The following is a 21,661-nucleotide window of genomic DNA, read 5'->3' as shown; positions in this document are numbered from 1 at the left end:
CTGCCACCATAAAAACACTTGGCCACTTAGTTTATGCTTGTATAGCATTCTCTTTTTATGAGGCAATGGCTCTGACAAATTTCATGTATGCCTTATAAATAAATGAGAAGTTAGTTACTAAGAAGTTAATGTTACATCTATTATTTAAATTGATCTGGAAAATGTTCCAAGAAAACTCTGTGTTCCAGTATTTGTCAAACTGTTTTCCCAAGAACACCTACATATTAAGATAAAAAAAAAATCCTATCATTAAATGGTAAGGGTGCTTTGTATAATCAACTCCTGAAATGTATAAACATGGTCAGAATTATTAGAATATTAAAATTGCTAAGACAGTATTTCTTTACCATCTGCATCAGCATCCTGTGGGATGCTTATTAAAAATGTATATACCTTCTGTTCTAGAATTATGCCATATCACAGAAGTATGCCATAATCTCTGGGAGGGAGGGCTCCAGGAACCTTATATTTACTAAGTGTCCCAGGTGATTGTACTCTAAAGGCAGAATGAGAACCACTTCTCTAAAAATTCCTACAGTAAATAAACTTACTCTTTAACTCAGAAATTCAGAAACATATTTGCTCACAGGATATTTTTCTCTTAAGAACCTGTGGAAGTAGTATTCCTTTGATACATTTTTTTTTTTAAGATTTTATTTATTTATTCGACAGAGATAGAGACAGCCAGCGAGAGAGGGAACACAAGCAGGGGGAGTGGGAGAGGAAGAAGCAGGCTCCCAGCGGAGGAGCCCGATGTGGGGCTCGATCCCACAATGCCGGGATCACACCCTGAGCCAAAGGCAGACGCTCAACGACTGAGCCACCCAGGCGCCCCCCTTTGATACATTTTTGAAAATGTTCCATATCAGTTCTAATATTTATATTATTACATCATAAGAATTTAATGGCATTTTCCATCAGTTTTAGTAATGCAGCAATTGTAAACACTATTTAAAAAAACATGCTATAGGGGGGCACCTGAGTGGTGCAGTCAGTTGAATGTCTGACTCTTGGTTTCTGCTCGGGTCATGATCTCAGGGTGTTGGGACTGAGCCCCACATCAGGCTCTGTGCTCAGCGGGGAATCTCACAGGGAATCTGCTTGAGATTCCCACTCTCCCCCTTGCCTTCTGCCCCCCTTGCTCGTGCTCTCTCTCGTGAGCATGCACTCTCTCTCAAATAAGTAAATCTTAAGTAAAATAAAATAAAAAACATATTATAAATAAGAAATTTCTGGCACAATATCAAGAAGAGATAGTAACTGCATGCATTTCAGGGTTTTTATATTTCTTTCTTTAGATGTATCAGCACTCTCCTTTCAAATGTAATAGTACCAGGAAAATTTTTAAAAAATGAACATCATTTTAAAAAAGAAAAACAAAATCTCTCTGAAGAGAACATCTTCAAAAGCTACTGTAGGTCAGGACACCATGGCACACAGCCTGGAGACCTAAACTCTAATTCATACCAACTGAGGACACTCACAATCTGGCAAGGGAACTGTTTTTTAGTGAACTTCTGAGAAAAAGCAACAAAAGGAATTAAATTCAGTATAGATTCTTTAAAAATTAAAGCTTTGAAAGTACTGATTACTCTATCACTGAGTTTCTCAAAATTTATCTGAAAAGATAAGACTAAGGGCAAGGACAGAGAGGAGGTCAATGTGCTCCAAACAGACCTTCAATTTTTAAAAATTAGTAAAATCCGACATGATGGTGAAAAGAGCTAGATGAAAAGTTTGACAGTGTAAATTTTGTTGCCATTGTCTTCATAAGATTTTTTCCTTGTAGACTATGGCAGAATCAAGCTATTTGGAAAGTGAATTGATAAAAAAAAATCTTTGAATTTTGAATATCCAATACTTGGAGTAAAGCAAACATGTTAAGTGACATTGTATTCATAACTTATTCTTTCTCTGAGTGAAAGTATAGCTGCAGCCTTAAGAACAAGCCCTTTGCTGGGATCTAGGTCAAATTGTGTCAAATCCTTCCTTGTGTAGCACAAAAGGAACAAAATCTTCCGGACTTCTGACAAACATCTGTTTTGTATAAAGTCCAGAGGAGGTTAGGGGGGACAATATGCAGTCTTTCTGATGAGATGTTTTGACACAATGTTGACTCAGTCTGAACTGAACCTGAATGCTGAAACCCACAGAAATGGGACACTTTGTGATGGACTCTAAGGGTTTCCTCCTTTTAGATCTACAAGGAAATTAGCTTGTGCATGAATTCAATTACAACTCTTTTTAGAAACAATGGTGAAATCACAGGACAAAGGGTGGATAAGGGCACCTGATTAGTTAAGATTAATTTGGAAATTTTTTAGCAATTTCATCCTGATATCAGAAACTAGGTCATCATCTTGAGTGTCATACTTCCTTTGCATCCTGTGTTTACATCACGCAAATTAGAATTTGTTAAAAGTAGATAATTTTGCGATATAAACAAATAAAATAACGGGTACCCACAATCGCACCTATCAGGAGGAGTCATTTTTAGCATATTATATTTTCTTCCTACTTCATTTCTATGCATTTTATGTTGTTGAAATTACATTGTATGAGTAATTACATATCATAACGTATGTAAAATTTAACTTCTATTATTTACTATTTCGCTACAATCTTTAAGAAATCCTATACCCATTCATTCTGTAAATGAATTATAATCCATTGAAAGGGTGTATTCTGATTTACTCCTTTACTGTCAAACATAGAAGATATTTCCATTTTCCACAATTTTAAGTAATACTTCAGGGAATGTTTTTACACATTTTTAAATTATCTTAAGATAAAAAGTGGAAGGTATAAAAAGTTGTATCATTAGTACTCAGGTCTATTCAATCTTTAGGAAGAATGGAAAAATCTTTGAATGGAGCCGGCTTCCCATTCCCATGTATCCTCTGCTACTGAGGACAGAGCTAAGAAACCATGTGGTTGAACTGCAAGGAATGACTCTTGCTAACTGCTATACCAAGAGAAACACGGTGTTTGTTTACAAATGGATGCTACGGGTGCTCCCTGCCCCGCGCAAAAACAGTAAGAGTTTTTACCTACCCATATGAAATAAGAACTGAGACTGATCTTGGAAATTATAAGTTAAATTCTGAAAACAACCATTTTTCCCTTCCTCTAAGCAAGTCCACCTAGAAAAGATATAAAACATCCAAGGGACCATAAGGTTTATCACATTTGACAAATATATCCGAAGGAAAAAGAAAGTGTCCAAGATATTCTAACATTTGGAAGAAAAAGCTCTGTAGAAAGAGTTGCATTTGTTGCTCTAAAGTTTTGCACAAAAACAGACTCATCTTAATAAACGTTGAGATCCAATGAAGTAAAATTTGAAAGTACCTGAAGGGCATCCTGATATTTAGCCTCTCTGCATACTTGCACAGCGTGTCCCATGGAATATGAATTTTAATAAACATGATATCAGGGTTTGCGACAGCTGGCTGCAAAGGATAGAAAAGCAGGCACCATTATTTAGAATCAGAGCTGATGATATTTTGCCACAATTTGATTTGAAAGGAAAAAACACTGTTACCTTGTCTCCCCATAAATCACTGTTACTGATTTAAGGGGGACTGATATGAATAAAAAATCTTAGTACAGAAAAACCTTCATAAAAATGTAATAATGCCATTGCATACAAGAATGACTTTTCTTATATTGATTGTTATCAAGATCCAGAATACCCAATCAGAAAAATCATGAGCCAGTTAGGAATCTGAAGTTATTCTTGTTGGAAACTTTATCATGATCCTGCTCAGAGGGAACAGAAAGCACTGACAGTTGGCACCAGTCATTTATTGATTCATTCACTTATTCTTCTAGCATATTTTATTGAGTAACTACTACCTGCTAGGTCTTATGAAAATCCTGGGGGGGAAAAATGGAGTATAAATCATACAAGTCCATGACCTTACAGAGCTGTCAAATTTGCACACTTACTTTAACCTTCTAGTCCATAAGAATTTAAGTGTCTTTGATCCACATAAAAGGTTTTTAAGCAGAGTCAAATGTGCATCAAAATTATTTATGGGGCTTTTAACAAAATTCTAATTCTTCAGAATTCCCAGAATTGGATTCCATAGTTCTGAATATTTTGTTCATATTACTAACAGAGAATCAGCTGCACTTTTGAACCAGATAATTATTAGGATTCTTAGGTGTGGCCCAGTCTAAAACAGGTAACTAAATAATTGACTAGTTTGGCATTTTGTATCATTCATGGTCATATTCTATTCTTTTTAAAACCTAAACAGTTATTTTCTCAAGTTCTTGTACTATCTGAGGCCCACACAGCAAGAAGGATGTTCATGACTATTCTAGCGATGAATTCCACAGAGCTTATCCTTCAAGTGATTACGGATGCTGATATATAAAGGAACAACTGTGGTTTGCTTCCACTTAGCATGCCTGCCAGGTGAGACACAGCTGGACTCCATTTGGTTAGTGTTGTTCATTGAAATTTCAGCTAGATGGAACTTCTCAAGAAACATAACCATCTTAAAAGCTCAAAATTATGGAAGAAATGTATCATTTTAATTTAAAATCACATTTTTATAATTAAACTGTACAGTTTTATATCCGTACATTCACAAAGCCCTATATTTTAGGTGCAGCTAATTTCATAAGTTTTCCAGAATAATATTTCAAATTTGTATCACCAATATTTTCAAACAGTATTATTAGAAAACCATGGGGCAGTCATCTGACTGATACTCAGATATAGAGGGCATCATTGCCATCGGACATGCACTTCCGCAGACCAGAATTTGCTGAAGTTTATTCCACAGAGTACTATGAAAAAAGAGGCAAGAGAGTCTATGGTCAAGGAAATTGTGGGTTTCTCATCTCACTAGAGGACTTGTGAGACAATTTTAATATGTGTGTACTTGCTAAAAATGTCCAAGGTGAGAAAGTAAACTAAATTTTCAAAATTTTGGACTATGGATTATTTTATTCCTGATAGTTTAGCGAGGTACCTCTATTTTGCAAATCACCATGGGAAAAATAGCAAAAGATGTTTTCACATAAGTACAGTTTCCTAAGAGGCTTCCTACTTCAAATATGTTTGCTTTAAATTACAGGTAAATATGTGGGAATAAAATTCACAATGACAGAAGAAGACACAGTATGTGTTAAATGTCAACAGGCCCTTGAATTTAGATCAAGGTCATACACGTTAGCTATGACTGAGAAAACAATGTCTAGATTTTTTTTAAAATTAGCATTAATTCATTCAAACAACTATTTGTTTAAAAATATATTTTTTACCTAGCTAGAAAGGAAAAGGAGAAGAATTATGATGTTCTCTCTAGGTTCTTTTTAGCAATTATTACAGGCTTGGTTGAAAGGTGTCTGTGCTGCTACTAGGTATTTACTCAAAGGATACAAACATAGTGATTTGAAAGGGGCACATGCACTCCAATGTTTATAGCAGCAAAGTCCTCAATAGCCAAAATATGGAAAGAACCCAGATGTCTATCAAATGATAATGGATAAAGAAAATGTGAGATATATATATATAAATGGAATATATATAAAATGGAATATTACTCAGCCATCAAAAAGAAAAATCTTGTCATTTGCAGCAATGTGGATGGAACTGGAGGGTATTATGCTAAGTGAAATAAGTCAGAGAAAGACAAATACCCTATGATTTCACTCACATGTGGAATTTAAAAAACAAAACAGATGAACATTAGGGAAGGGAAGGAAAAATACAATAAGATAAAAACACGGAAGCAAACCAAAGAGTCTCTTAACTATAGGGAACAAGTTGAGGGCTGCTGGAGGGGAGGTGGGGGGGATGGGGTAACTGGGTGATGGGCATTAAGGAGGGCACTTGATGTAATGAGCACTGGGTGTTAGATGAATCACTAAATTCTATCCCTGAACCTAATACTACACCATATGTTGACTAAACTGAATTTAAATTAAAAAAAAGAGAGAGAAAGATTTCTGTGCGGGATTGATAGAATCAAGAAAATCTTTTTAAAGCATAAAAAGCATAGGTATTTGAATCACTCCTTCACTGAGGCAAGTGAAAGAAGAATTTCATGTTTTATTATGGTTTTTCCTGCTTTTGCCATACAGAAGTTCTTATATTCAAATTGATAAAAAAGATCCTTCTTTTGAAATTATAGCATTGGCTACTGGTGTTATACCAACTTGCCTTTTTGCCTAGCAGGGACAATTTAAATTTTTTCAATCCTAACTGCGTACTTAGAAGAAATCACATGGTATGGTAGACAGAACCATACCATACTTTGTGTTTGGAATCACAAAGACTCAAGTGTGAATTCCGTCTTTACCATTTACTTAGCTCTGTGAACTTGAGGCAATTACCTAACCTGTCTGATCCTGTTTTCTGTCCTGAGAAATGGAGACAATGATCTTAACTCACCGAGAGCTGTTAGGAGTATTTTAAGAGACTGGACATACAGACTACCCAACCGTAACAGGATATCCAGAATTGTTCATTCTCTGTTGAGAGCATGCTTCTTCAATCAGACCTGAGCCAAAATAAAGGCTAACTTCAAAATTTCACTGGAATCTTTCTTTCTCAACCTCTTTCTCGTTTTTTCTCATTAAATAGCTACCAGATTCATCTTTATCCCTTGGCTTTGTAAGCCTTCAATAATAGGCCTTTTGAATTACACAAATACAAAACCAGTAATAACCTGTATTTGGGGAAAACTCTAGAGTGACTTGAATCAAGTGATTGAAGAATTAAATATTTTTCTGGCGATATAAATTGTAATAAAATTATATTTCTATAGACTATAGTCTCTTTGGAAGATGTCTCTTCCCTTATATGTATTTAAATAGTCCCCTGTATGTTATTGCTTGTTCCTAGGGAGAGGTGGGCTCTTTTTCATCAGTTATTCCAATAGATTACAGAAAACGTATCTAGTATTTGTTTTCCTCAGAATCTGGAAGAGAGGACTCTATGAAAATGAATGAGTCTAGACACAGAAACCAACCTATACCAGACTGACACATTCTACATATAGAATAATTTAAGACTGAATAACAAGCCTTTGAGAAATACACTGATGTTTGAACATTGCATTCCCTCCAGTGGTTCCATGGGAGTTTGAAAGCAGGGCTCTCTCTTGTGGAACAGACAGCTCCTGGGACAAAAAAAGAGTTTCTCAGGAGCTGGACCTTATTCCGGTATAAATGGAGATCTCATTTTCCCTCAGAGCATCATGGTTCCTGAAGCCTGGGCATGTTGGTTGCCAGAGTACAGTCATAGCATGAAGAAGGTGTGAGTGACACGTTTTGGGAGAAGTCTTAGAAGGTTTAGCTTCCACAGCAGGAAAGCGTGGGTTTCACACTACAGATGGGTCTTGATTTGTTTTACCTTTCAGTACGTACAACCAGAGTTGATCACTCCCCGCTTCCCCACAGCTCCCACTCTGGTCTAAGCCATCATCATCTCTGGCATTCCTACAGTGCTGTCCAACAGAGGCTTTGCTCACATTCTTTCCCCGATAATCTATTCATAGCATAATGGCCAGAGGGATTCTTTAAAATATAACTCAGATCACATATCTTCTCAGAACCTTATTGCATTCAGAGTGAAAGCCAAAGTGTTTTCAGTGACCTACACAGCCTTTTATAATCTCACCTTCAGTATCTTACTAAAAGATATTGTCTCCTACTACTTTACCCCTCACCCATTCTACTTCTTACCATTTGGTCACTTGCTACAGCTTGCCTGTCCTTGCCCCATCTTTCTCACCTTGTCTATTCTTTTCCCTGTAGTATTTATTATCTTTTAATAAGTGAACTATTTATTTATGTAAGTGCCATGAAAGAAGGGATCTTCGTTGTATTCATTTATGTATACCAAGCACCGAGTTCAATGCTGGGCACACAGTAGTCACTCACTAAACATTTGTTGAATGGATGAATGAGTGAGTTAACTTATCTTAAGTTCACGTTCTATGTAAGTTGTACCTCACCAAAAGATGATGGAAACAAGAACACAAATAAACCAGAATTATTCTGGAAGAGGTGCTATGTCAAAATTCAAATTAGCATCATGAATAGCTGGCACAGCACTGATTATTAATTCATTCCTGTCAACCTTTAAGATGTGAAAATATCTAACACACTTAAATAAAAGAGATGCTTTAAAAGATGTTTCTACATTAATTCTGCCATCAAGGAGTGAAATGTCACGCTAAGTGCACATACAGCTAGAACATTTCTAATTTTGTATGTCTTAACTTTAAATATATATAGATCTTTTTCAAGCACCATGAAGAGTCTTTTATAACTTCCTCAACTTAATTTCTCTTTTGTTATACCTCGACTTAAAACAAAACAAAAGTAGTTTCATTTTCTCGCAGCTACTGAGCAGGGGGTTGGTGAAGGGATGGTGTTGCCAGGGAGAACTTCTCCCTTGGAATCAAAAGCTCCCAATCTGGCGCTGTTCTGTTAGCTCTGATGAAGGCAGGCTTTTCGGAGGGAACAAAACACCCACCGCCTTCACACTTCACATGATTATTTAATCATTCCATCCAAAATTCCCAAGAAGTAGAACATTCACTCTTAAGAGATGTCGAAATTTAAAAATTGAGTTTTTTCAAAGTCACTCTCTGCGAGCTGGTGGCAGAGAGCTGAAAGAAAACAGAATGTGGTAGCTCGTGAGAGTAAGTCTAAGAAGAAGACAGATCACTCATATGATCTGGAAATGTACTTGGAACACAAACACAGTTACAGATCATCTACCTATTCATTCATATGGCCTTCCACTATGAGTCACTATCTACTGCTGATGTGATCATCTAGAAATTGTCCATATGAACATGTGATATAATGAGGACTTGAAACTGCTGTCTGCCAGACTTGATGCTTAGCTCTGGTGAATGTAAATCTAAAAACTGGGGACTTGTTCCCTAAGGGATATTTCTATTTCTCAGCTCACAAGTCTCATACTTGCTGACATGTTCATAATTTCCTTTTCTCTGTCCTCATATCACAAGCCCTTTCTTTTTCTTCCCCTCCCTCCACCCTTTTTTCCTGGATCTTCCCCATCATCACTTAAGCATCTCATACAAGAAAACAGAAAGAAATAGAAAAGTGAAACTTCATGAGAGCGCTTTCCCCTCTCTGGCTACTGCTCTCCATCCCCCCATGCACAGTGTGCTGATGACATTTGCTGCTGGCTCTGCTTTTCCACTCCCTCATCACTCTTCAACCCATGTCCACCTTGCTTGCATGTCCATCTCCTCAGAGAGATGATTCTCATAGCTTTCACCAAAGATTCCCACAACCTCCAATGGAACAGGCCTCCTTCTTGTCTTACTGGACTGCTCAGCACTATTTTACCCTGCTATCCACTTTTCCCTATGATCCTCTTCTCAGCCTCTTCCACCTACCTCCAACACCTTCAAATGTCTACTCTCCTCTCTTACCTTTTACAGGCTCAATCTTAGATTCATTTTCTTTTCTTCTCTCTAGTGGTTTCATCCTAGTACATGGCTTATATTACCATCTATATTCTAAAGACTAAAGCATTTACCTTTAGTTCACACTTCTCGTGGGGTTGTAACACAAATCTCAAAGATTTTCTACTTGTATTTCTCAAAGGTCCCTCAATTACTAGCTTATGATCTTTATTCCCATAATTCCATCCCACTTTTTCCCCAAAGTAGCTCTCTTCTTGTCAAAAGTAGTTTTCTACTGGCTATTCCTTCTGCTGATAGTATTCTGCCCCCTTATCTTCCCATGATGGACTCCTTTTCGTTTACATCACGTTCTTTCAAATCACACATGCTAACATAACTACCTAGCCACATTCCTTATGTAAGTTATTCCGGGCATCTGGGTGGCTCAGTAGGTTAAGTGCCTGACTCTTGATTTCGGCTCAGATCATGATCTCCATGAGTATAAGACTGAGCCCCTTGATAGGCTGCATGCTCAGCGGGGAGTCTGCTTGAGATTCTCTCCCTCCCTCTCCCTCTGCCCCTCCCCCACACATGTGAATGCCTGCTAGCTCTCTCTCTCTAAAATAAATAAAGCTTTAAAAAACTTTAATAAATTATTCTGTTTTAATAATTGCATGACATTCCTCATTATGCAATTTTTCATGTCTCTTTGTGGCTCCTCTCTTCCCATGAGAACATTGCCCATTTTATGATTCTCATTTATTCCCAGAATGTAGCATATAATAGGTACTTCATTAATGCTCCTTGAATGAATAAAGATATTGCTCAAGTCACAATACTAAATTATCCTTGAGATCTTCTTTTCTCTTCCTATCATAACCAAACCACCAAGTATCTACATTTTAACTTAAATATTTATCAAATCTATACTTTCTCTTCCTCTCTAATGCCACCCATAATAACTGTGCATCCAGTCCTGCTCTTCAAATCTGTCCTCTTTTCAGGATTCCAAGGTATCTTCTTAGAAAACAAATGTGGTCATGATCCTGCCCTGCTTAAAATTATTCAATAATTTCCCATTTTTCTTAAGAAAAGAATCAAAAGTCTTATACCACTAGGCATAATTATTTAGTCCTCACCACTCCTTTCATACTCATCTGGTACCCTTTTACTTCAGTATTGAAAAATGCCAGTGTTCTTCCTCCCACTACCATCATGATATTCAATTGATTCCTATTATGATGGGGTTTGGCATTAATAGATTAAGAGATCCCCAGGTGATTAGGATGGGCAGTCAGTACTGAAAACCACATCTAGCCCTTTTATTTGACTTATTCTAGGTACTATCCATTTTCAAACTTCAGTTCAAAGTCTATTTCTTTAATTTCACTTCTTCCCTTCCTCTATTCTTCCCTTACCCTCCAGACTAGGTCACTGCCCTTGATATAAGTCATTCTACCATTATTTGTTTTTCTTTTAGGTCACTTATCACAGTTTGAAATTATGAAAGACTGACTCCTATGTAGTGTAAATTCAATGAAGGCAGGGATAAGGTCTACTTTACTCACTGGATCCCCAATAGCTTGAATAGTACCTGTTAGGATTATTAACTGAATTAATAAGTAATTGGAGATGTGTAAGCAAAATAACTACCAATATTATAAAAGGATGTCTGTATAACTTGCTCTGGGAACAGATGAGAAAATGATTAATTGTTTGTATGAAGGAGAAATCATGGGGAGATAAAATCTTATCACAAGACTGAGTTCATAGGACTTTTGTAATAAATACTTATTGGTTAAATTACTCCAGTGATATGGATTTTCTGGGTTAAAAATTTCCAGAAGAGACAAAAAAAAAAAAAAAAAAAGAAAGAAACACAATTAAAGGAGTCAACAAAAATTGAGAGCAGAATTCAACTTGCCCAATTCTATAACACTATATAGTGTGTGAATAAATCCTTACCTTGTGAAGAGTCAAGGCACTGTAACTGTTATTTTATATATATTTAAAAAGTGTTAATAAATATAAATACAACAGTTTCTTAGGGCCACCTCAAGTTATAATTCAGTATTTCCTAATGTGTGTTTCTTAGAAGACTAATCACAGGAGCCATCCTGTGGTAAAAAAGGAGGGGCCCTCCAATATCATATGCAAGTATCCATGAGTACTCTATTCCACTGATAACATTTATTAGCAAATTATCTAGATATTTAATTAAAGAAATCATCAACATTTTTTCACCTGGTCTGTCTCATTTTTTAGAAAAGTAGTTGAATCCCACTTGTAATTTAGGGGTCCCTCAAATACTTAAAATTTTTCTTTGAATAAGGGAATGGCTAATTAAATCCCCAAGTTGTAATATTATACACCTCATAAAAAATGAGTTAGATCAAAATATAATGGCAATTTAAGATAACAAAAATATATTGTTAAATGACTGATTTGAGTTGTAGAATAGTATGTATAATATGACTATTTTTTTCTAAAAAACGTGTACATATTTATATATACATAAAAATATCCTGAGGGATACCTAGCAGAATAAAATCAAGGTATTAACAGGGCTGTTAATAAAGAAAAGGACATGAGTTGGGAGATAGTAGATGTAACCTTTGATTTCTTATTTTGTACATTTTTATACTTTTAATTTTTCACATTAAGATTTTTCTTTCTGTAATATGATAAATATATGTTTAATATGTGTTTTTTAAGACCTTAAAGGTTTAACTAAAATAGCAAGAGGTTTTTGTTTTTGTTTGTTTTGATAAAAGGAGTATGAAATATATGCTTTTATCTCCTTTCTATTTATCTCCTTTCTATTTTTCTAATTAGCATTGGTAGCTTTGTTGTTTCACTAGAAAAAAAAAATTCTTTAAAGAACACTTTAAAAAAAGCATTCAAGGAAAAAAATGTTGTCAGGGATAAAGAAGGGCATCACAGAATGATATAGGAGCCAATTCACCGAGAAGACATAATAATCTTTAATGTGTATGTATCTAATAAGAATGTCAAACTGTGTGAGGCAAAAACTGATAGAACTGCAAGGAGAAACAAATGAGTGCACTACCTCAAATGGAGACTTCAATACTCCTTTATCAGAAATAGACAAACCCAACAGGCAGAAAACCTGGAAAACCAGGAAATCAATGAACTCAACAACACCACTGATCAAATACCTATAATTGGCATCTATAAATTACTTCATTTACAGCAGAATATACATTTTTCCCAAACTCACATGGACCAATTCAAGAAGATAGATTACATTCTGGGCCATAAAACACATCTTAACAAATTTAAAAGAATAGAAATCATATAATGTCTGCTTTTAGACCACAGTGGAATTAAACTAGAAATCAATAACAAAAAGATAAATGGAAAATCTCAAAATATATGTAGATTAAATAACACAATTCCAAATTACACATAGGGCAAAGATGAAATCTCCAGAGGAAAAAAATATTTTTCTACTATGTGCAAGTGAAAACACAATTTATCAAATTTAAACTATTTAAACTTTAAATATAGTGAACGCTGTGCTTAGGGGTAAACTTACAGCAATGACTGCATGTATTAAAAAAGAAGATAGATTCAAAGTCAATAATCTCAGTTTCTACCTTAAGAAACCAGAAAAAAAAGCAAATTAAATCAAAGTAAGTAGAAGAAAAGAATAAGAACTAGAGCATACTATAACATTATGTCAACAATACTTCAATTAAAAAAAATTAATGCATAAATCAGTAAAATTGAAAACAGAAAAGACAACAGAAAAATTGATGAAACTTTTTGTTCTTTGAATAGATCAATAAATCAATAAGCCTCTAGACAGCCTACTAAGAAAAACAGAGAGAAGACACAAATTACCAGTATCAGAAATGTAGGAGGGGATGTGACTACAGATCCCACGGAAATTAAAAGGTTAATAAAGGAATACTATGGTTAACTCTATGCTCACATATGATAACCTAGATGAAATGCCCCAATTTCTTTAAAGACAAAATCTGCCAAAACTCATACAACAAGTACACAATCTGAATAGGTCTATACCTATTAAAGAAACCGAATCATTAATTAATAACTTTCCAAAACAAAAAGCACCAGGCCCAGATAGGTACAAACATTTAAGAAAGAAATTGTGCCCTTTTCTATAATCTCTTTCGAAGTATGGAAGTAGAGGGGAAACTTCCCAACTCATTCTATGAGGCCAGCATTACACTATTACCAAAAATCATACAAAGGCACTCCAAGGAAAACAGAACAAAACAAAACTGCAGACCAATATCTTTCATGAACATACACGCAAAAATTTTTTTTTAAATATTAGGAAATAGAATCTAACAATGTATATAAAGAATTATACACCACAACTAGCTGGGATCTATCCTAAGTATGCAAGGCTGTTTCAACATTTGAAAATCAACTAATGTGATCCATCACATCAACAGGCTGAGAAGGAAAAATCATATGATCATATTAATAGATGCATAAAAAGCATTTGACAAAATCCAGCACTGATTCATGATAACAACTCTAAGTAAACTAGCAATAAACTTGAACTTCCTCAACTTGATACAGAATAGTTACAAAACAGCTACAGCTAACATACTTAATGGTGAGAAACTAGAAGCTTTCCTACTAAGATTAGGAACAAGACACCTGTTCACCACTCCTTTTCAATATTATACTAGAAGTATTATCAAATACAGTATGGTATAAAAAGAGCAAAAAAGGTACACAGATTGGGGAGGAATAAAGAAAACTCTTTTGTTCTCAGAGGACATAGTCATTATGTAAAAATTTCAAACAAATCAACAACGACAACAACAACAAATCCTGGAACTAATAAACAATTACAGTAGGATTTTTTAAGATAAAAGGTTAATATACAAAAGTAATTGCTTTCTTTCAGCAATGAACAGTGACATTTGAAATTAAAAACACAATACCATTTACATGAGCACCACAAAGATCTAATTACTTAAGGTATAAATCTAGGAAAACATGTACAAGGTCTATATGAGGACAACTACAAAATTCTACTTAATGAGATCAAAGAAGAACCAAATAAATGGAGAGAGATTTCATGTTCATGGATAGGAAGACTCAATACTGTCAAGATGTCAGTTCTTCTCTACTTGATCTATAGATTTAGTGTAATGCCAATCAAAATTTCGATAAGTTATTTTGTGGATACTGACAAAGATTATGGAGAAGAAAAAGACACAGAATAGCCAACACGATTTGAAGGAGAACAAATTTGGAGGAGTGACCCTACCTGACTTCAAGACTTACTGTAAAGCTACAGTAGTGGTATTAGTGAATAAATAGACAAGTAGATAAATGGAACAGAATAGTGAGCCTAGAAATAGACCCACATAAATATCAACTTGACTTATGAAAGTCAACCGATCTTTTGCAAAGGATCAAAGATCAAACAACGGAGCAAAACCAGTTTTTAAACACATGATGCTGGAACAACTGGACATTCACATGTAAAAACTAACTCACTAAATAAGTCTAGACACAGACCTTACACCCTTCATGAAAATTAGCTAAAGATGGATCAAGATCTAAATTAAAATGTAAAACTATATGACGCTTAAAAGACAAAATAAGAGACAACTTATGACCGTGGGTATGAGGATGCTTTTTAAAATATAACACCAAGAGTACAGTCCATGAAAAAGAAACTGATAAGCTGGACTTATTTAAAATTAAAAACTTCTGCTCTGTGAAAGACAATGTCAAAAGAAATGAGAAAACAAGCAACAGACTGACAGAAGATATTTGCAAAAGACACATCTGATAAAGAACTGTTATTCCAAAATATATAATGAATTTTTAAAACTCAACAATAAGGAAAGAAACAACTCAAAGGCCTTAGATGACACTTCACTGTTCAAACAAGACATATAGTTGGCAAATAAGCACATGAAAAGATGCTGTACATCATATTCAGGCAAATGCCAATGAAAAAAGTGAGCTGCCTCTATCCACCCACTAGAATGGCCAATATCCAGAAAACTGGCCACAGCAAATGCTGGTGAGGACTTGGAGCGTCAGGAACTCTCATTCATTGCTGGTGGGAAGGCAAAATGGTACAGCCATTTGGGAAGACAGTTTGAAGGTTTCTTACAGAAATGAGCATACTCTTACCATATGATCCAGCAATCCACTCCTTGGTATTTACCCAAAGAAGTTGAAAACACAAAAACCTGCACAAGGATGTTTAAAGCAGCTTTATTCATAACTGTCAAACTTGGAAGGCACCAAGACGTCCTTCAGTAGGTGAATGAATAAACAAACTGTGGTACATCTAGATAATGGAATGGTATTCAGCACTAAAATGAAATTATCTATAAAGCCATGGAAAGACATGGAGGAACCTTAAGTGCATACGACTCAGTGAAAGACGTTAAGCCTGAAAAGGCTACAAATTGTGTGATTTCACTATACAACATTCTGGAAAAGGTAAAACAGTGGAGACAGTAAGAAGCTCAGTGGTTGCCAAGAGCTGAGGGTGGCAAAGATATGCAGAAGCAGAACACACAGGATTTTTAGGGCAGTGAAAATACTTTGCATAATACTGTAGGGTAGATACATTTATTGTACATTTACCCAAATCCACATAATGTAAAACATCAAGAGTGAACACTACTGGACTCTGGATGATAATAATGAGTCAGTGTAGGTTCATCAATTGTAACAAAGGTACCACCCTGGTACAGAGATGTCGATAATGGGACATAATGTGTGGGGGCAGGAGCTATATGGGAAGTCTCTGTACCCTCCTCTCAGTTTTGCTATGATCCTAAAATGGCACTAAAAAAAAAAAAAAGAAAAGAAAAGATAAGGCCTGAAAAAAAAAATAAAGGCATTAAAAAAAAAAAAAAAAGAAAGGATTGAGAAGGAACGCATTCACAGTTCCAATATTGAAACCCAAACATCAACGGCTTGGTACTCTTTTCTTTCAGCATTTTTCTTTTCGTAGGTTTTGTACTTTATAGAGGTACAATCATTTCTTCTTCAATTTGTAAAATTGTAAAAATAGTTATGCCCTTTGAAAAATATTAACTTACAGAAATGTATAAGTAAAAAAGGAATACACATTTAAGTGGGACAGTACATAAGTATTTCTTTTACATTTGGGAGAAAATAACTATACATTTTATAAAGACATGTGCTATACACTTCCCAGGCTAAAACATAAGAGATTATATCCCTTCTAGCCCATTATATCACATAACTAGTGTTATTAAAGCACCTACCTCCTTTTCCAACATCAGGCCTTCTGCTCTGAGGTTCTTTTCAAATGTGTTTCTTTTGTCATACTGTATATTTGACTTTCTATAAACCAGGATGTAATCAATCCGTTTTTTGCCATCTTTGAATAGAAGACCACTGGATGCTATGTAATTCATGTCATTCTGCAAATAAAGCAATGATTGTTAATAGTGTAGGTTAAACAAGCACACACATTTTGGTTTCAGTCACTTTGGTTTGGATACTGGCAATCCAATAGCAAAAAAAAAAAAAAAAAAAAAAAAAAAAAAAGTGTTGTTTTACATTCCAGTTATGAGATATGGAAAGATGATTAAAGAAAGTTTGCAATCTATAATAGGAGACGAGCTAGCAAGTGATGTTCCAGAATTTGAAATTAGGCAGTCTGATACCAGAACTTGGTTCTCTGATGTTGGCATCAAAATGTGTATGGTTTATTCAATAAGGTCCTATAAAAATAATATCGGCTAGCATATGTTGAGTATTTATTCAACATAAGGCTCAGACATAAGTGCCTCACATGTTTGATCTTATTTAATACTTACAACTCCCATTTCAAAAATAAAGGCATGAAGGCTTAACAAAAGTATCGAAGCCAACATAGCTTCCAATATTAAATAATACTCAGAAAAGATGCTATTTTCTAAACCTATGTTCAACAATACTAAACCAAAAACTAATTCCTGAGCTGTTGCTCCAAGAAATACTTGTTCACAGGATATAAAACTGTGAGCCAACTAAAACAGCTTACTTACTAAGACTAATCACTTGCTCATCAGGATTGCTTTTAAGGCCCTTACCTTGCTGCACCCATCCACCAAAGCCATTTTTTTTTTTTTTTATAGACTGGCCAATTTTCCACCAAATTCCTGCCTTGCAAGAATCACCTGGCCTGACAGCTGAGGCACCTGAGTGATCCTCCACATTATCAATGACATCACATAACTCCTCTCCAGGAGACCCTCTGCTCTTGGCCCACTTTCCCCAGTCTACTTTCCTTAGCACTTACTAACGCCTACCGTGTTCTAGAACACTAAACTATTCATTATCTTTTGTTTGCTGTCTGCCTTATCCTAGTAGAATACTGTACCAAAGTAAGGGTTTTTACTGTGTTGTCTCAGAGTATTCCAGACATCTAACCCAGAATCAGATACAGAGTAGGCATCAGTAAATATTTGTGGGAGGAAGAAAGGAAGGCAGGCAATATCCATAGTCCTGTGTAAGGCTGACCTCAAGAGTATAAGGCCAGGAAGAAATCGTGTTATCATTTCTCATCCTCTCCCCTCCAATATTTAAAACAAATAAAATTCTAACAAGTTAAGATAAATAATCACAAAATTACAGCACAACTACAATAGCCATGGTGTGCCCTTTGTTTTATACCTATGGCCCACTCCCTCCAGACATCTCCATACTAATTTAAACAAGGATTGGGCTAAAACAAAATCATATTCAAATTTTCTTCCTCATTTTCCTTCGCCTAAAGTATACCACCACTCCAGTCCATTATTAAGGGTCATCTGAGTCTTATGGTACTAAAAACACATTTAATCCCAGGTGAAGGCAAAAGTCCTTCAGTGAGAAGACCTGGAAGTAAATGATTGTTTGGTAGGAAAAATATAAGAAAATAAGATAGTTTTTAATCAATTTTACATGCTTTTCATATTTTAAGAGCAGTGTGGACTGAAATTGGAACCCTATCAGTTACTGTTACCCATTGTTCTAAGTCTAAGCAAAACATGCTTAACTCTCCCAGAGAAACAGCTGTCTTACTATCAAATAAAATCAACATTTTTTTTAACAATAAGTGACCTTAGGCATTATTCACAGCTTTTGTCTCTCAGTAAACGTGTTCACAATCAAACTATATCAACTAGAATTCTAATGTATTATCTAATTAGTCTATGAATTCTAAATTATTAATGATGAGTTTTACCAGGCAAAATGAAAAACAGTTATCAAGATGGTAATAGAGAAGAATGGAGAAATGTGGAAATCTTCTGAACTATGTTTATAAAATGTTGTACAGGGATGCCTGGGTGGCTCAGTAGGTTAAGCATCTGACTCTTCATTTAGGCTCAGGTCATGATCTCAAGATCATGAGATCAAGCCCCGCATTGGGCTCTATGCTCAGGGGGGTATATGCTTGAGAGTCTCTCTCTTCCTCTCCTTCTGCCCCTGCCCCCTGTGCTCTCTCTCTTTCCCCCTCTCTAAAAAATAAAATAAATAAATAAGTCTTTTAAAAAATTGTATAGGTTCTGTATAATTTTAAGGTTATGAGTATTATATTTTATTTTCATACATATATGGCAACCATTAGCCAAGATGTTAATCAACCATGTTCAAACCTTACAAAGCAGAACTAGCAGGAAATTCATTACATATATCATTGTATCTAGACACCAAAAGAAAAACTTCTTTAACTGATACAATAATAGTTGTTCGAACATGAAATCAAGACTCATCTCTTAAATTATCTGGAATAGTGAAATGCTTTTCAATTACAATATAGATGCATTTAATTTAGAAACAATTTTCAAGTTTATTATTCCCGGAAGACAGAATAAAACTAGTTTTGCTCAGAGTAGATGGGATGCTGATTATCCATCAGGTACCTTATCTTTTAACAGTTTTGAAAACAACTTAATTATTTAACACGTTACAAACCACAAAGCTCAGGTACTTCCAGAAAAACTGGCCTTCCTAAAGAATATCTTGACAATATGCTTGTTATGGCTCATGTTGAGAAAGTACCCTTTGCAAAGATTTTAGCCCATTTTCAAATAGCAATAGAAGTCTGCCTATTTGCATGAAAACACATTTTAGGGTATTTTTCACATAAAATTATGGCAGTAACTGCTTGTTTGTGAGATGCATATTTTTTTCCAGTATTTGTTCTTTTCAATCTAACAAGCACTTATTGAACACCTAATGTATGCTAGGTTTTGTGTTAAACTTGAGGGATAAAAAATAAGAGGACACAGAAGTCTATCAGGGATTTTAGCCTACATCTAGAGCAGTAGGCATGTAGATGTTTAGTTACAATGCTGTCTAATATGTGCAGGAATAGAGACCTGAGCTATAGAGTTGAAGAATGTCAGGGTGTATGAGAGGAAGACAGATTAACAGGTGCCAGGAGCCACTAAGGGTCATGTTATCTTAGCGAATTTATCACAGTTCTCTGTCAGGCAGATATGAAATGAGGTCAGGTCATTAATCTACAAGTGATTGCTGACTGATTACATGGTAACCATACCTTTAAGTTAGTATAATGCAGTATGACACACTGGTTAAGGTACTGATATCTGTATCAGACAGACTGGGGTTTTAATTAATTGTGTTCTTAGACATGTAACTTAATCTTGCTGCTCAGCTTCAATTCCCAGAGCTTTTAAGGGAGGATAACAGTATCATCAACATTATAAGATTATTTTCATGACTAAATGAGATAATGCACACAGAACACTTTCAATGTTGTCTGACCTTTTGAGATTAAAGAAAAGTCTTATTATCACAAAAAAAAAATAAAGTAAAATACATATGCAATATATTAATTTGCGTTGGGATTTGTCTTGTTCTCTAATCATCCAAATGACTCCTTTAACTTTTTTGGAAAATCATTTTCTTCAGGACAAAAACAGATGGAAACATTGGTAAGTAATCCAAAGGATGTCGGTGTGGATATGGAATCAGAGCAACGGAAAGCAGGTATCCTTTACATATACTTGTGAAACACTATTTACAGCAAAATAAACAGTTCAATAACAAACGCATAACTATGAATTATCAGAAGACAAACATGATGATGATGAAAAAGAAAAATCGTACTGCACACTGTATAACTTGTCTTGTTTAATTATAAAGAGGATGCTATTATTTATATCTAATTTACAGATTGGGGGACAAGCACAGCATAAGCAAAGTCACAAGAATAGCCACGTTACAGTAATTTATACAATTAGATTATACACAACTTCTTAAAGTAAAGAGACTCATGAGATTAGGTCATTGTAATTTTGTTAGACTAAATACTTGGAATTGCACTGATAAAGCATCTTGTCGACTTAATTTTTATTGAATTGATTCAATTAATATTTACAAGTTGGGCAAAAATAATTTACTCAAAACTTCAGATCTGTTTCAGTCAGTCAGACAGAGCATATTGTTGGTTATATTTGCCTGGCCTGCTGGCAAGCACCTGCTGGTGTATTTGAGTTAGATAAAGAATTGTCAGTTTGCTTCGTTAATGGTACACCAAACATTCACTGATGAGGTTGCATTTTAATGCATCAGAATACCATATTTTATGGTAATTATTTTATCTATTGTTGCATAAAAACTTACCACAAATTTAGGACCTTAAAACAATGCAGATATATCACCTTCCATTTCCACGAGTCAGGAGTCCAGGTGCAGCTTAGCTGGGTCCTTTGCTTAGGCTGCACAAAGCAGCAACCAAGGAGTCAGGAGAGCTTTACTCTTATCTTAAGGCCTGACTACGGAGAATCCACTTCCAAGATAACTCAGATTCTTGGCAGAATTCATTTCTTTGTGGCTAAGGAAGGAGTGTCTGACTTCCTGCTGGCTGTTAGCTGGAGGCCAGCTGCAGCCCCTAGAAGCTTCCTACAGTTCCTTGACATGTGGGCATTCCCAACATGGCTGAGACTTAAACCAAAAAGAAGAGTCTCCAGAGTGAGTCTGACAGCAAGACAGTTTTATATAATGTAACACGGTCAAAAAAGTGATATCTCATCACCTTTGCTTTCTTCTAGTGTTTGGAAACAAGTCATAGGGAAGAGGATTATGTAAGAGTATGAATACCTGCAGGGAGAGATCATTTAGGCCATCCTAGAGTCTGTCCGTCAAAGTGAGATTTATAAATTAGATCAAAATTAAAGAACTTATTTAAAAGGTTAAAAATTGACTTTAAAAAGAAATCATGAAATACCGTACTAGGGAAAGAAGAT

At 35.2% G+C, this 21,661-nt stretch overlaps 1 protein-coding gene across 1 annotated transcript in view; it reads right to left on the bottom strand.

The window, feature by feature from the left end:
• The window catches only part of ANO3 (anoctamin 3), a 385,842-nt gene that overhangs the window by 106,420 nt on the left and 257,761 nt on the right, over positions 1 to 21,661 (bottom strand). Inside the window, exons 6-7 of the mRNA XM_040638905.1 lie at positions 16,682 to 16,840; positions 3,352 to 3,452 (exon numbers count right to left, since the gene is read on the bottom strand). Of these exons, the coding sequence (XP_040494839.1) occupies positions 3,352 to 3,452; positions 16,682 to 16,840 (260 nt within the window). The remainder of the gene's footprint in view (positions 1 to 3,351; positions 3,453 to 16,681; positions 16,841 to 21,661) is intronic.

The sequence above is a fragment of the Ursus maritimus genome, unplaced genomic scaffold, assembly GCF_017311325.1.
Source record: "Ursus maritimus isolate PB19 unplaced genomic scaffold, ASM1731132v1 scaffold_23, whole genome shotgun sequence".
NCBI lineage: Eukaryota > Metazoa > Chordata > Mammalia > Carnivora > Ursidae > Ursus > Ursus maritimus.
This window is presented reverse-complemented; position numbering and strand designations above follow the sequence as displayed.